Source organism: Rhincodon typus, chromosome 6 (assembly GCF_021869965.1).
Source record: "Rhincodon typus isolate 14 chromosome 6, sRhiTyp1.1, whole genome shotgun sequence".
Lineage (NCBI taxonomy): Eukaryota > Metazoa > Chordata > Chondrichthyes > Orectolobiformes > Rhincodontidae > Rhincodon > Rhincodon typus.
The window spans coordinates 194,064-208,272 of NC_063337.1; the positions used below are offsets into that span (position 1 = coordinate 194,064).

Below are 14,209 nucleotides of genomic sequence, written 5' to 3' on the forward strand. Positions count from 1 at the left end.
ATAATGCAGAATGAGGCCTCTTGGCCCATCATAGAGTCAAAGAATCTTCAACATGGAAAAAGGCTCTTTGACCCATTAAAGCTGTGGTGGTCAAAAGCAACCATCAAACTACTCTAATCCCATTTTCCAGCATTTGGCTGGAAATGATGAAGTTAGAGAGCTATGGAGATATGGTTGGAGAGTGGGAATAGCTGGATTGCTCAGTGGACACAGTGGTCAAGAGGCCCCCTTCTGTACTGTAAGATTCTATGATTCAATGATTCTGTTCTATGGTTTGCCCTATAGCCTTGTCTGTCTTGGCATTACAAGTACCCATCTGAATACTTTCTGTTATGAGAGTTTCTGCCTCTCCCACCCTTACAGGCGGTGAGTTCCAGATTCCTACTACCCTCTGGGTGAATAGATTTTTCCTCACATCTCCTCTAAACCTCTTGACCCTTGAGGATGGCCAGAGTGAGGGTACAGCCGATCAGGCATAGTGGAGGGAATTTGTGCCTGGAGTCGGAGGAGGTGGGGAAGACCCCAGTGAATACTTTGCTTCAGTATTCACCAGTGAGAGGGACCTTGTAGTTTGTGAGGACAGCATGAAACAGGCTGATATGCTCGAACAGGTTGATGTTAGGAAGGAGGATGTGCTAGAAATTTTGAAAAACATGAGGATAGACTGGAGTAGTACCAGATGATTGGAGGTTGGCAAATGTTATTCCCTTGTTCATGAAAGGGAATTCAGATAATCCTGGGAATTACAGACCATTACTTCTGTGGTGGGCAAATTATTGAAGAGGATTCTGAGAGATAATATTTACGATTATTTGGAAAAGCACAGTTTGATTAGAAATAGTCAGCGTGGGTTTGTGAGGGGCAGGTCATGCCTCACAAGCCTTACTGAATTCTTTGAGGATGTAACAAAATACATTGATGAAGGTAGAGCAGTAGATGTGGTGTATATGGATTTTAGCAAGACATTTGATAAGGTTCCCCTCGTTCAGAAAGTAAGGAGGCTGGGATTCAGGGAAATTTGGCTGTCTGGATACAGAATTGGCTGTTCTAAGACAGAGGGTGGTAGTAGATAAGAACATAAGAACTAGGAGCAGGAGTAGGCCATCTGGCCCCTCGAGCCTGCCCCGCCATTTAATAAGATCATGGCTGATCTTTTTGAGACTCAGCTCCACTTACCCGCCCACTCACCATAACCCGTAATTCCTTTACTGTTCAAAAATTTATCTAGTCTTGCCTTAAAAACATTCAGCGAAGTAGCTTCAACCGCTTCACTGGGCAGGGAATTCCACAGATTCACAACCCTTTGGGTGAAGAAGTTCCTCCTGACCTCAGTCCTACATCTGCTTCCCTTTATTTTGAGGCAATGCCCTCTAGTCCTAGTTTCACCTGCTAGCGGAAACAACCTCCCTGCCTCCACCTTATTTATTCCTTTCATAATCTTATATGTTTCTATAAGATCTCCCCTCATTCTTCTGAATTCCAATGAGTATAATCCCAGTCTACTCAGTCTCTCCTCGTAATCCAACCCTCTCAACTCTGGAATCAACCAAGTGAATCTCCAGTGCTAGTATATCTCTTCTCAAGTAAGGAGACCAAAACTGTACTCCAGGTGTGGCCTCACCAGGACTCTATACAGCTGCAGCATAGCCTCCCTGTTTTTCAACTCCATCCCTTGAGCAATGGCAGACAAAATTCCATTTGCCTTTTTAATTACCTGCTGCACCTGCAATCCTACTTTTAGCGATTCATGCACAAGGACACCCAAGTCCCTCTGCACAGCAGCGTGCTGCAATTTTTTACCATTTAAAACATAGTCCATTTTCCTGTTGTTCGTACCAAAATGGATGACCTCACACTTATCAACATTGTACTCCATCTGCCAGACCTTTGCCCACTCAGTTAGACTATCTATATCCCTCTGCAGACTTTCAGTGTCTTCTGCACACTTTGCTCTACCACTCACCTTCGTGTCATCTGCAAATTTTGACACACCACACTTAGTCCCCAACTCCTAATCATCTATGTAAATTGTAAACAATTGCGGTCCCAACACTGATCCCTGAGGCACACCACTAGCCACTGATGGCCAACCAGAAAAACACCCATTTACCCCTACTCTTTGCTTTCTACTGGGCAACCAATCCTCTATCATTGCCAATACATTACCTGTAATACCGTGGAACTTTATCTTATGTAGTAGCCTTTGGTGTGGCACCTTGTCAAATGCCTTCTGGAAATCCAGATACACCACATCCACAGGTTCCCCATTGTCCACCATGCAAGTAATGTCCTCAAAGAATTCCAAAGATAGAAAGTATTCAGCCTGGAGCTCAGTGACCAGTGGTGTTCCGCAGGGATCTGTTCTGGGACCTCTGCTCTTTGTGATCTTTATAAATAACTTGGATGAGGAAGTGGAAGGGTGGTTTAGTAAGTTTGCCAATGACACGAAGGTTGGTGGAGTTGTGGATAGTCTGGAGGGCTGTTGTAGGTTGCAACGGGACATTGACAGGATGCAGAGCTGGGCAAAGAAGTGGCAGATGGAATTCAACCCAGAAAAGTGTGAAGTGATTCATTTTGGAAGGTGGAATTCGAATGCAGAATACAGGGTTAATGGCAGGATTCTTGGCAGTGTGGAGGAACAGAGGGATCTTGGGGTCCACGTCCATTGATCCCTCAAAGTTGCGACCCAAGTTGATAGGGTTGTAAAGAAGGCATATGGTGTGTTGGCTTTCTTTGGCAGGGGAATTGAGTTTAAGAGCCGTGAGGTTATGTTGCAGCTTTATAAAACCCTGGTTAGACCACACTTGGAATATTGTGTTCAGTTCTCGTCGCCTCATTATAGGAAAGATGTGGAAGCTTTAGAGAGGGTGCAGAGGAGATTTACCAGGATGCTGCCTGGACTGGTGAGCAGGTCTTATGAGGAAAGGATGAGGGAGCTAGGGCTATAGTCATTGGAATTTAGAAGGATGAGGGGGGATCTAATTGCAACTTACAGAATACTGAATGGCCTGGACAGAGTGGATGTTGGGAAGATGTTTGCATTTGTAGGAAATACTAGGACCCGAGGACACAGCCTTAGAGTAAAGGGGAGACCTTTTAGGACGGAGATAAGAAGACACTTCTTCAGCCAGAGAGTGGTGAATCTATGGAATTCACTGCCACAGAAGACTGTGGAGGCCAGGTCATTGAGTACATTTAAGTCTGAAATAGATAGGTTCTTGATTATCAAGGGGATCAAGGTTTACGGGGAAAAAGCGGGAGAATGGGGTTGAGGAGTTTATCAGCCATGATTGAATGGCGGAGCAGACTCACTGGGCCGAAAGGCCTAATTTCTGCTCCTGTGTCTTATGGTTTTATGGTCTCATGGCTTTTCTCATTGGAGCGAAGAAGGATGAGAGGTGACTTGATAGAGGTGTACAAGATGATGAGAGGCATAGTTAGAGTGGATAGCCAGAGATATTTTCCCAGGGCGGAAATGGCTATCACGAGGGGGCATAATTTTAAGGTGATTAGAGGAAGGTACAGGGGAGATGTCAGAGGTAGGTTCTTCACACAGAGAGTGGTGGGTGTGTGGAATGTGCTGCCGGCAGTGGTAGTGGAGTCAGATACTTTAGGGACATTTAAGCGACTCTTGGATAGGCACATGGAAGATAGTAAAATGTGGAGGAGGCAGGTTCCTTCAAATGATTAGAATCTGGAATGTACTGTCTGAGAGTGTGGGGGAGGCAGGTTCACTCAAGTGGTTAGGGTCTGGAATGTACTGTCTGAGAGTGTGGAGGAGGCAGGGTCAACTGAAGTTTTCAACAGGGAATTGGATAACTATCCAAGGAGAAAACAGTTTGCAAGAGAAAGAGTATGTACCAATCCTGTGATTCGAATATTCTATGTGGTGATGAGAGTGCATTCTGTCAGCCCTCTGTCTGGATATGTTCTATAGCTATGATGGATGTAAATGGACCCCAAAACACGTTAATATTTCTGAGTCTCAAAAACCATGTAACTGCTGCTCTAATTCTATATAACCCCAAAATACACCTGCTTTAATCTTCATCCTCTAATCCTCACCTTCATGCAGAATACTGCCTTAAATCCTCTGTTGATCTTGAATTGTCTTCATCCAAGCTGAGCCCTGTTTGAAATAATAGTCCCTAACAATCCTTTGTGGAGAGTGTCAGCTCTAATCCACATCTCCATGAAGACTATAACAGTCATTTACTCTCTAATGCACTTTGACAGCAGCTTCTGCAACCTCAAAACTTCCTAACCTCCTCTTAGTTTAACTCTGCCATGCTTCTCAACACCATGGCAGTTAGAGTCACATCGTTGTTGTTGTTGGTGATGCAGGTACGTGAGGACACTTACAAGATTATTCGAGACTGTAGAACACAGCTGGAGTTAATAGAAGCCAACTTCCTGAAGGAGTCTCTGCATGTGCAGCGAGAAAAGCAGGAGGTGGCTGAGAAACGCCTGCAAGAGGCCGAGCAGGTGGTTCAGAGTCTGGGCCGTCTAGGAGCTCTGGTCAATCACATGACAGTGCAGAATCTCATCACTGTGGCCCAAGGCGAGGTCCAAAATTTTGTCCAACATGTTTTGCAGGTAAGTGGAGAACAAACTGCTGGGTGTCTGTAATTTCCTGCAGTCTCACAGCCCTCCACAAACTCTGCAGGCCTTGAATTCTTAAATATCCTGATTTTAGTTCTGCCCTTCTGCCCCTTGGGCCTGCTTTGTCATTCACTGAGGTAATGGATGATCTCATTGTGGTCTCAACTCAACTCAACTCCAATGGCAGGGAAGCTGGAAAACAGAGCAGCAAGCCAGCATATGGAGTAATTGAAGAGAAAATAGAGGTTAAGTCAAGTAATTCTAATAGGAATAGCAGGTAGGGCCAGGTTAATGAACACTGCAGTCTGAAGGTAAGACAGATGAACTTAGAGCCTGGAAATATGATGTTGCAGCCATTACAGAAACTTGGTTGAGAGAGAGTCAGGCCTGACATCTCAGTGTTCCAGGTTTTGATGTTTCAGGTATGAAAGAGAGGGATGTAAATGAGGTGGGGGGAGTTACTGATTAAAGAGAGCATCAAGGCTGCAGTAAGAGAGGACATCTTGGAGGGTTCATCCAGTGCGCAACATGGGTAGAATTTAGGAATAAGAAAGGTGCAATCACTATGATGTTGGTTATACTATAGGCTTCCCAATGGCCAGCAAGATATATTTATTTATTTATTCATTTGTGGGATGTTGGTATCGCTGGCTGGCCAGCATTTATTGCCCATCCCAAGTTGCCCTTCAGAAGGTGGTGGTGAGCTGCCTTCTTGAACTGCTGCAGTCCACCTGCTGTGGGTTGACCCACAATGCCATTAGGGAGGGAATTCCAGGAATTCGACCCAGTGACATTGAAGGAATGGTGATATATTTCCAAGTCAGGATGGTGAATGGCTTGGAGGGGATCTTGAAAATGGTGATGTTCTCATGTATCTGCTGCCCTTGTCCTCCTAGAAGGAAGTGATCATGAGTTTGGAAGGTGCAGTCTGAGGATCTTTGGTGAGTTTCTGCAGTGCATCTTGTCCAGAACCAGGGGCCACAGTATGAGGATTCGGGGTAGACAATTTAGGACGGAGATGAGAAGACAATTCTTCACCCAAAGAGTGGTGAGCCTGTGGAACTCATTACCACAGGAAGTAGTTGATGCCAAAACATTGAATGTGTTCAAGAGGCAGCTGGATATAGCACTTGGAGTGAATGGGATCAAAGTTTATGGGGAGAAAGCAGGATTAGGCTATTGAGTTGGATGATCAGCCGTGATCATGAAGAATGGCACAGCACGTTCAAAGGGCCGAATGGTCTCCTCCTGCTCCTATCTTCTATGTTTCTATGTTGTAGGTAGTACACACTGCTGCTACTGAGCGTCGGTGGAGGGAGTGGATGCTTTTTGATGTGGTGCCAAGCAAGCAGGCTGCTTTGTCCTGGATGGTGTCAAGCTTCTTGAGTGTTGTTGCATGAATGTTAGTTGCCACTTCTCAGCCCAAGCCTGGATATTGTCCAGATCTTGTTGCATGTGAACACGGACTGCTTCAGTATCTGAGGAGTCACGAATGGTGCTGAACATTGTGCAATCATCAGCAAACATCCCCACTTCTGACCTTATGATGGAGGGAAGGTCATTGATGAAGCAGTTGTAGATGGTTGGGCCTAGGACACTACCCTGAGGAACTCCTGCAGAGATGTCCTGGATCTGAGTGGATAGCAGAGACTTTTTCCCAGGGCCAAAATGGCTATCACGACGGGGCATAATTTTAAGGTGATGGGAGGAAGATATAGGGGAAATGTCAGAGGTAGGTTCTTTACACAGAGGGTGGTGGGTGTGTGGAAGGCACTGCCGGTGGTGGTAGTGGAGTCAGATACATTAGGGACATTTCAGCGACTCTTGGATAGGCACATGGATGATAGTAAAATGAAGGGTATGCAGGGTAGTTTGATCTTAGAGTAGGCACAACATCGTGGGCCAAAGGGCTTGTACTGTGCTGTACTGTTCTATGTTCTATATTCTATGTTCTATGTTCATACGCTACTGGGCATTCCTCTCCCTTGGGAAACCTATGAGCCAATACTGCCCCAGTGCCTTACAGGGAAACTTGGCACATCAATATCTGATCTCTCTTGGGATCATAGTGTGCCACCACCTTAGACGATGACAGCTGTTTCTTCACTTCCCTGAAAGCTATGGCGTGGCTACCTGACTTTTACCAAGGCTGACTCTTTTTTAACAGCTGATGCTATGGTGCCAGGATGGAGACTAGGTTATGTATGAACTTTCTGTAATAATTCACCAGCCCAAGGAAAAAGCTAAGCTTCTGTACAGATCTGGGAGCTGGGACACCTTTGATCGCTCTCACTTTATCTTCCAATGGGTATAACCCTGTCTTGTTGACTCTGTAGCCCAAATAGGTCACTTGGGGTGCCTGGAGCACACATTTCTAAAGGATACGCCCGCCTGTGCAATTTTCCAGCTGACGGTGGAGAACGATTTACAAGGTCTACTGTTTATCCAGATGATGTGCTAATAACAGGGAAGAGTCAATGAGGAAAACTTAAGAAACGTCTAAGGACTACATCCAAGTTCTCTAAGTGCTCTTTATTGACTGTTCCCTTAGCACATCATCTAGATAAATGGTGACCTGGGGTAGACCTTGTAAAATGTTCTCCACCATTAGTTGGAAAATTGCTCAAGCTGACAATACCCCAAATGGCAGTCTTGCAAATTGATATTAACCTTTACGGATATGAACTGTAGCGTACATCTTGGAATCTTCATCTAGTCGCAAGTAGTAAGTTCAAGTACACATGGCTCATGTCCAGCTTCGTGAAGGACAGTCTCACTGCCAGCTTTGTTTATAAATCCTTGGTGCCAGGAATTGGATATTTATCCAGCTGTGAAAAGCAGTTTACCGTTTGTTTAAAATCCCCACAAAGACAAACCAACCCATTGGGTTTCACAATCGGTATGACTGGTGCTAGGGCCATTCCACAAACTGTACGGGTTTGATGACTCCTTCGCTTTCCAGCCTCCTAAATTCTGCCCCTACTTTTGCCCATAGGGCAATGGCACTGGGAGAGCCTTGCAGAATCGTGGAGTTGCTTCCTGATCAACGTGCAAGATGGTCTTGGCTCCTCTGATAGTCCCTAGACCTTCCTGAAAACCTTCTGGGTATTTTGTTAGGACTTCACTCAGGCAGCCATTTTCTAATTGCAAAACATTGAGCCAATCAAGGTGAATCTTTCTCAACCAATTCCACCCCATCAAACTTGGGACCGAGCCTTTTACGACAATCAGTGGTAACTGAACCAGCTGCTTCTCATAAGAGACAGCAACCGAAGTTTCACACTTAAGCTGTAACACTTCCCCGGTATAGGTTCTCGGTCTAGCTGAGGTCTTGCACAAACTTAAGAGGCAGAATCCAGAGCGAATGTTTTTAGAGACTGGTCTGCAACCGCTGAAAAGTCTGAGACAGTATCGACTTCTATTAGAACCGGGTGACCATTTAACCAGATGTTTATTCTGATTGGTTCTGGTTTGGATGTTTAACTATTCCAAACCAGATGGAAGTAGACTTTCCAGGGTGTGCATTGGTCTGTGAGTTCTCTTACTCAATTCAGGCCTAAGGGGAGTCTTGCTGTCTCGAGTCCACATACCATACTACAATGGCTTGCCGGCCCGGATCCTGAAGAAAATTTTAACCGTTTAGCCTAGGCTTGGCTTTGTTTTGTGTTTTGCTGTGGGCTGACCTAGAGTCCCTGTGTTCCAGATACACCCTGAGTGAGGCTATGCAATTGCCTTCACTCAAATGGTTGTTCCCTGAGTTCAGTCGGTGTAGTGAGGGTATCCACTTCCATTGGAATACTCTGGAACTCATATACTCCACATGCCGCATTTTCCAATGTTACAGCCAGTTGTAGTGCCTCTTTGAAGTTCAATTAGGCTTCAGCCAGTAGGCACTTTTGCAAGGTTACATCATTAATCCCACATACCAACTGATCTCTCAGTGTTTTACTGAGGGTTAAACCAACGTCACATGCCTCTGCCAGTCATCTTAACCTCGTCAAAAATCCTGACACAGACTCTCCTGGTTCTCAATTTGTCAAGTAAAAATGATTGCATCTCAGAATCAAGGGAGGCTTGAATTCGTAATATTCCTGAACTAAATCTGTCAACTCTTAAAAGGTTTCAGTATCTGGTGCCTCTGGGAAAGTTAGGTCCTGATAACTGAAAAAGCTACAGGTCTACATGCTGCCAGGTTCAGAGCAGAATCGGAGTCAAGCTTCCCAAAAGCAGCATGATGCCAGACCTCCAACTCAGAAACAACTGTTGCAAACGAGTTTCTTCAGTACATACTTTACTCTCATCACCACTGAAGTAACTCCACAGAGGCCAATATCCTGTCACCAAGTCACCCTTTATTTTGCCCCCCTCCCCCCCACACTACTACTGCATAGCAGTAGTGCTTATTTTCCATACATCACCTGTGGTGTGTGAGTGTTTATGTGCAGTGGCTCAGTAAGTAAAACCACGTGCAAAAAAACTTTATTCAACATTTCCACCACCAGGTAACACCCATGTGGCTAGTGAACTAGTAACAAGCAAATCCAGTAAGGGCAGTGCTTAAGTGACTCTTTATTTACAGATAGAGAGTCCTTGACTCTGGTACAGCCTTGTCAGAGTCAACTCCCAGAGTGAACAGGACCCCTGACACTCCTGTTTATAGCTGTCAGCCAGGGCTCCCTGATTGAACCAGGTTAATGGCCCCAATCAGGGAACTGATAAACTGCAAGGTTTACCTGGCTGATGTCATTCCAATCATTGCAGGGCGAGGGGAGAGATGTGTGTGGAGCATGTGGGTATGACAATGTGTGTAATATTGGATGAGGGGAGTAAATGTGGACGGGGGGGACAATGTGTGTGGGGTGGGGGAGTGGGTGTGGGGTGGGGAGAGAATATGTGTTGATGGGAGGTACAGGAAAGTGTGTGGCAAGGTGCGAATATGTGTGTGTTTGTGTGTGTGTGTGTGTGTTTGGGGTTGGTGGGGGGGTGCGGGGTGGTCATGAGGGGAAGGTGTAAATGGGGATTATGTTTGGATTGCATTGCCCAATGGTGAAGGCTCCAAATGCTGCATTGTGTTGTTTCACAGAGCACAAATGAACAGAGGCCAGCTTTCCTGAAGGTACACTTGGTGTTTGATGCTGACGGCCACATGACTGTGTCCCCAACTCGGTCCGTCCTCTTCACAAAAATAACGGAAATCCTGAAGTCAGTGGGTGATAGCATCCTCAAAGTGAGTGTGAACACCACAGAAAAATTCTGCATCCATTGCTCAGTCCTACACCCTGTGCTCATTAACACACTGCATCCACAGTTCCATACCCAGGGAGGGAACAGTGCCAGTCCAAGGTGAGGCCATTCAGCCCAGTTGTCTCTGCTAACAAATATTGGTGCTCATACAAATTGTTGAGTCTTCTACACATCAGAGAGACTTCATTTGCAATGACTTCCAGCACTGTATCTTGAAGTTGGGTGGAGACGGTATTGCAGTGTGTATGGCTAGACATTCAAGTCAGAAGGTTTGGCTTCAAGGCAAAATGACACTTCACAAAAAATTGAAAAGCTGACATTTTAGACTCGTATCTAACAGAGTTCTGCACTCTCAGAGGGTCAGTACTGAGGGAATGCTGCATTGTCGGAGGGTCATTGCTGAGGGAGTGCCGCACTGTCGGAGGGTTAGTGCTGAGGGAGTGCTGCACTGTCAGAGGGTCAGTAATGAAGGCAAAACACACTGTCAGAGGATTAGTGCGTGGGCTATGTGGATGTGAGCAGTAATGTGAATGGAGAGAGGAACAGACAAGTGAGGAGGCAATGAGGGAGGTGTAGTGAGGGAGGAAATGGGAGGGTGGGTTGGGTTGGATGTGGGGTTAGTGAGTGTGGGCAGTGATAGGGAGGGAGTGAGGGGGTCAGTGGGCGGGAGGGACAGTGATGACGGCTGTAAGAGGGAGCAGATAGAAGGATGAGGGCCCAAAACGGGGGATGGGGAGAGGGGACAATGGGACAGAGGGGCTGTGGAGCTACCTGAGTGTGAGCCGCAGTTGGTTGGGTGGTCCCTCACTCTGTGGAACATTGTCCTTTAGGTGGTGGAGTCTGCGCAGAATACTGGCCTTTCAAAACCTGGACCGGAGAATCAGGGGGTCACTAGGAGCAAAGACTCACCCGAGACTGGGTCCAACAAGCCTTCGGAGACAGTGTGTAATGTGTGCAGGACCCAACAGGAGGCAAGAGGAAGACCGAGAGAGGAAGGTGAGTGAATAAGTGAGAGGGAGTGGAAGTTGAGGGAGAGAGTGGCTGGAAGACGAGAGTGTTGACAGCGAGAGAAAGGGAGGGAGTGTGGGAGAATAGAGGAAGAGAGTGAAAGGAGAGAGAGAGAGGGAGAGAGTGTGTGGAAGGTGAGAGTGAGTTAGTGAGTGTGGAGGGGGGAAGAGAGAGAGAGCGAGAGAGAGAGAGAGCGAAATATATAAGATAAGTACAAAAACAGAAGTTGCTGGAAAAGCTCAGCAGGTCTGGCAGCATGTGTGAAGAAAAAAATCAAAGTTAACATTTCGGGTCTGGTGACCCTTCCTCAGAACTGATGGTAACTGGGAAAACGTCAGTCCATATGCAGAAAATATGGAGGGGTATGGGGTAGGAAGTAAATGATCGGATAGAGCACGAACAGAGAGAAGAGCAGTTGGATAGGCAAAGGAGTTGTTAACGATCAGGCTGGGAGGGTGAATAGCTGTTAATGGGGACTGTTAGTGACTAACAACAGGGGCTATGTGGTAACAAGGCCTGGTATGTGGGGTAGGGGGCTGGGACATGGGAGAGTTTAGGCCCTAAAATTATTGAACTCGATATTGAGTCCAGAGGGCCACAGGGTCCCCAAGCGGAAAATGAGGCTTTGTTCTTCCAGCTTGCATTGAGCTTCACTGGAACACTGCAGCAAGCCAGAGACAGAGATGTGGGTCAGGGAACAGGGTGGTACGTTAAAGTGGCAGCAATGGGTAGTTCAGGGTCTTTTTCACGAGTAGAACGTAAATGTTGTGTTTGGTGATCAGCCAGCCTACTTTTCATTTCCCCAATGTAGAGGAGACCACATTGTGAGCAGCGAATGCAGTAGACTAGATTCTGGGAAGTGCAGGTGAAGTGTTGCTTCACCTGAAAGGTATGTTTGGGCCCTTGGATACTAAGGTAAATGGACAGATGATGCACCTTCACCGGTTGCAGAGGAAAGTACACATCCCTGGACACTTCAGGGCAATTTAGCATCTATGGGAGGAAACCGGAGCACTCAGAGGAAACCCATGCAGACATGGGGAGAATATACAAACTCCACTCAGAGAGTTACACAAGGGTGGAATCGAACCCAGGTCTCTGATGCTGTGAGCCAACATACTACCCTTGTTTGTGTGAGCATGCTGGACTCAAATTGGCTGCTGTGTTTAAATGTATTTTTAACATTTTTGATTCTTTCCTGAGTTGTGGGTACCACTGACTAAGCCAGCAATTATCCCTCCCTTTCGAAATGTCTTGGAGGTCCTCTGCATCCCTCGAGTGTAGGTGCACCCAAAACTGAAAGTGTCCTGCACCCTGACCCTGACTCCACTGAATAGACATCTTCAGATGTCAATTGCTTTGGGATGTCCTGAGGATTAAATGGATGTTATAGAAACTGTAGCACTTTCTTCCCTTGCTCCTGACAGGTTCGGGAGACGCAGAGACTGGACCCTGTCACAGCACGCAGCATCTGATCTCTAAGCCATTGTGCTCTATCCCACGGCCCTCAGTCCTGCTTGGGCCGCTGGACAGCATAAGGCTGATGGTCACTGGGGAGCAGATGAAGGCTCATTTCAACACAATGCCCATCAACCTTCTGAGGGCAGAGCTAACAATAGACAGGAAGCTACAGAGTGCCCAGAGGAAGCAAAAACTCCTCATCAAGGTAAGAATATCAGTCAGCAGTCTGGGTCTGCCCCAGTCTTGGCACATACTCTCTCTCTGTCTTTGTGTCTCTGAGTCCATCTCCAACTCTGTTTTTCTGTTGCTCTGCACTGTCTCTTGCTGTCAGTAAATCTCTCTCTCTTGCTTTCTATGGAGATGAACATACCTTTTGCTTTCTTCACCGTCTGCTGCACCTAAATGCTTACCTTCAGCAACTGGTGTACAAGAATACCCAGGTCTCGTTGCACCTCCCCTTTTTCCAATCTATCACCATTCAGATAATCATCTGCCTTCCTGGATAACCTCACATTTATCCATATTAGACTACATCTGCCATGCATTGGCCACTCACTCTGCCTGTCCAAGTCACACTGAAGCATCTTTGCATCCTCCTCACAGCTCACCCTCCCATCCAGTTTTGTGTCATCTACAAATTTGGACAGATTACGTTTAGTTCCCTCATCTAATCATTAAAATATATTGAGAATAGCTGGAGTCCAAGCACTGATCCCTGCAGTGTCCCACTAGTCACTGCCTGCCACTTGGTAAAACACCCGTTTATTCCTGCTCTTTGTTTCCTGTCTGCCAACCAGTTCTCTATCCATCTCAGTACTCTACTCCCAATCCTAAGCACTTTAATTTGACACATTAATCTCTTATGTGGGACATTGCTGAAAGCCTTCTGAAAGGCCAAATAGACCACATCCACTGGCTCCACCTTATCACCTCTACTAATTGCATCCTCAAAGATTTGTCAAGGATGATTTCCCTTCTGTAAATCCATGTCAATTCTGTCCAATCCTGCCACTGTTTTCCAAAAATCCTACTTTTTAATATTTTATAATGGACTTGAGCATTTTCCTCACTCCCAACATCAGTCTCACTGGTCAGTAATTTTTTATTTTTTCTTTGTCTCCCATTTTGAAAGGTGGGTTTACATTAGCAACCCACAATCTGTTCCAGAGTCTAAAGAATCTTGAAAGATAACCACCAAAGCATCCACTTTTTCTAGAGCCACTTCCTTGAGTACCCTGGGATGTAGATTTCTAGGCCTTGGGGATTTATCAGCCTTCAATCCCATCAATTTCCCAACACCATTCCCCTACTAATAGTGTTTCCCTTCAGTTTCTCTTTCTGACAAGACCCTGTTTCCCCAACATTTTTGGGACTTTATTTGTGTTCTCCCTTTTTGAACACAGAATCAAAATATGGCTTTAATTGGTCAGTCATCCCTTTGTTCCCCTGTTTCTGACTGTAAGGGACCAACATTTGTCTTCACCAATCTATCTCTCTTCACATACTTGTAAAAGCTTTTACAATCAGTTCTTATGTTTCCATAAGCTTACTCTCATACTCTCCCTTTACTAATATCTCACTTCATCCTCCTTTGCTGCAGTTTAATCTGCTCCCCATCCCCAGGTCTGCTGCTCTTTCAGACCAATTCATGTGCTTCCTTTGATTAAATATTATCCCTATTTTCCCTTGATTGCTACAGTCAGGCCGCCTTTCCAATGTTATTTTTGTACCAGGCAGGAATGAATGGTTGTTGCAGATTCTCGATGCACTCTTTAAATGCTTGTCATTGCCTTTCCACTGTCAACCTGTGAGGGAACAGGGCTGTGGGAGGGGAATTAAGTGGGTGGGTACAGTCAGTGATGGGGGATAGTGTACACAGGGCTGTAGGAGGGGG

At 46.0% G+C, this 14,209-nt stretch overlaps 1 protein-coding gene across 1 annotated transcript in view; it reads left to right on the plus strand.

The window, feature by feature from the left end:
• LOC109916102 (dynein heavy chain domain-containing protein 1) overlaps positions 1 to 14,209 on the plus strand; it is a 210,088-nt gene that overhangs the window by 53,615 nt on the left and 142,264 nt on the right. The window contains exons 7-10 of the mRNA XM_048597842.1: positions 4,345 to 4,596; positions 9,686 to 9,829; positions 10,677 to 10,842; positions 12,282 to 12,520. Of these exons, the coding sequence (XP_048453799.1) occupies positions 4,345 to 4,596; positions 9,686 to 9,829; positions 10,677 to 10,842; positions 12,282 to 12,520 (801 nt within the window). The remainder of the gene's footprint in view (positions 1 to 4,344; positions 4,597 to 9,685; positions 9,830 to 10,676; positions 10,843 to 12,281; positions 12,521 to 14,209) is intronic.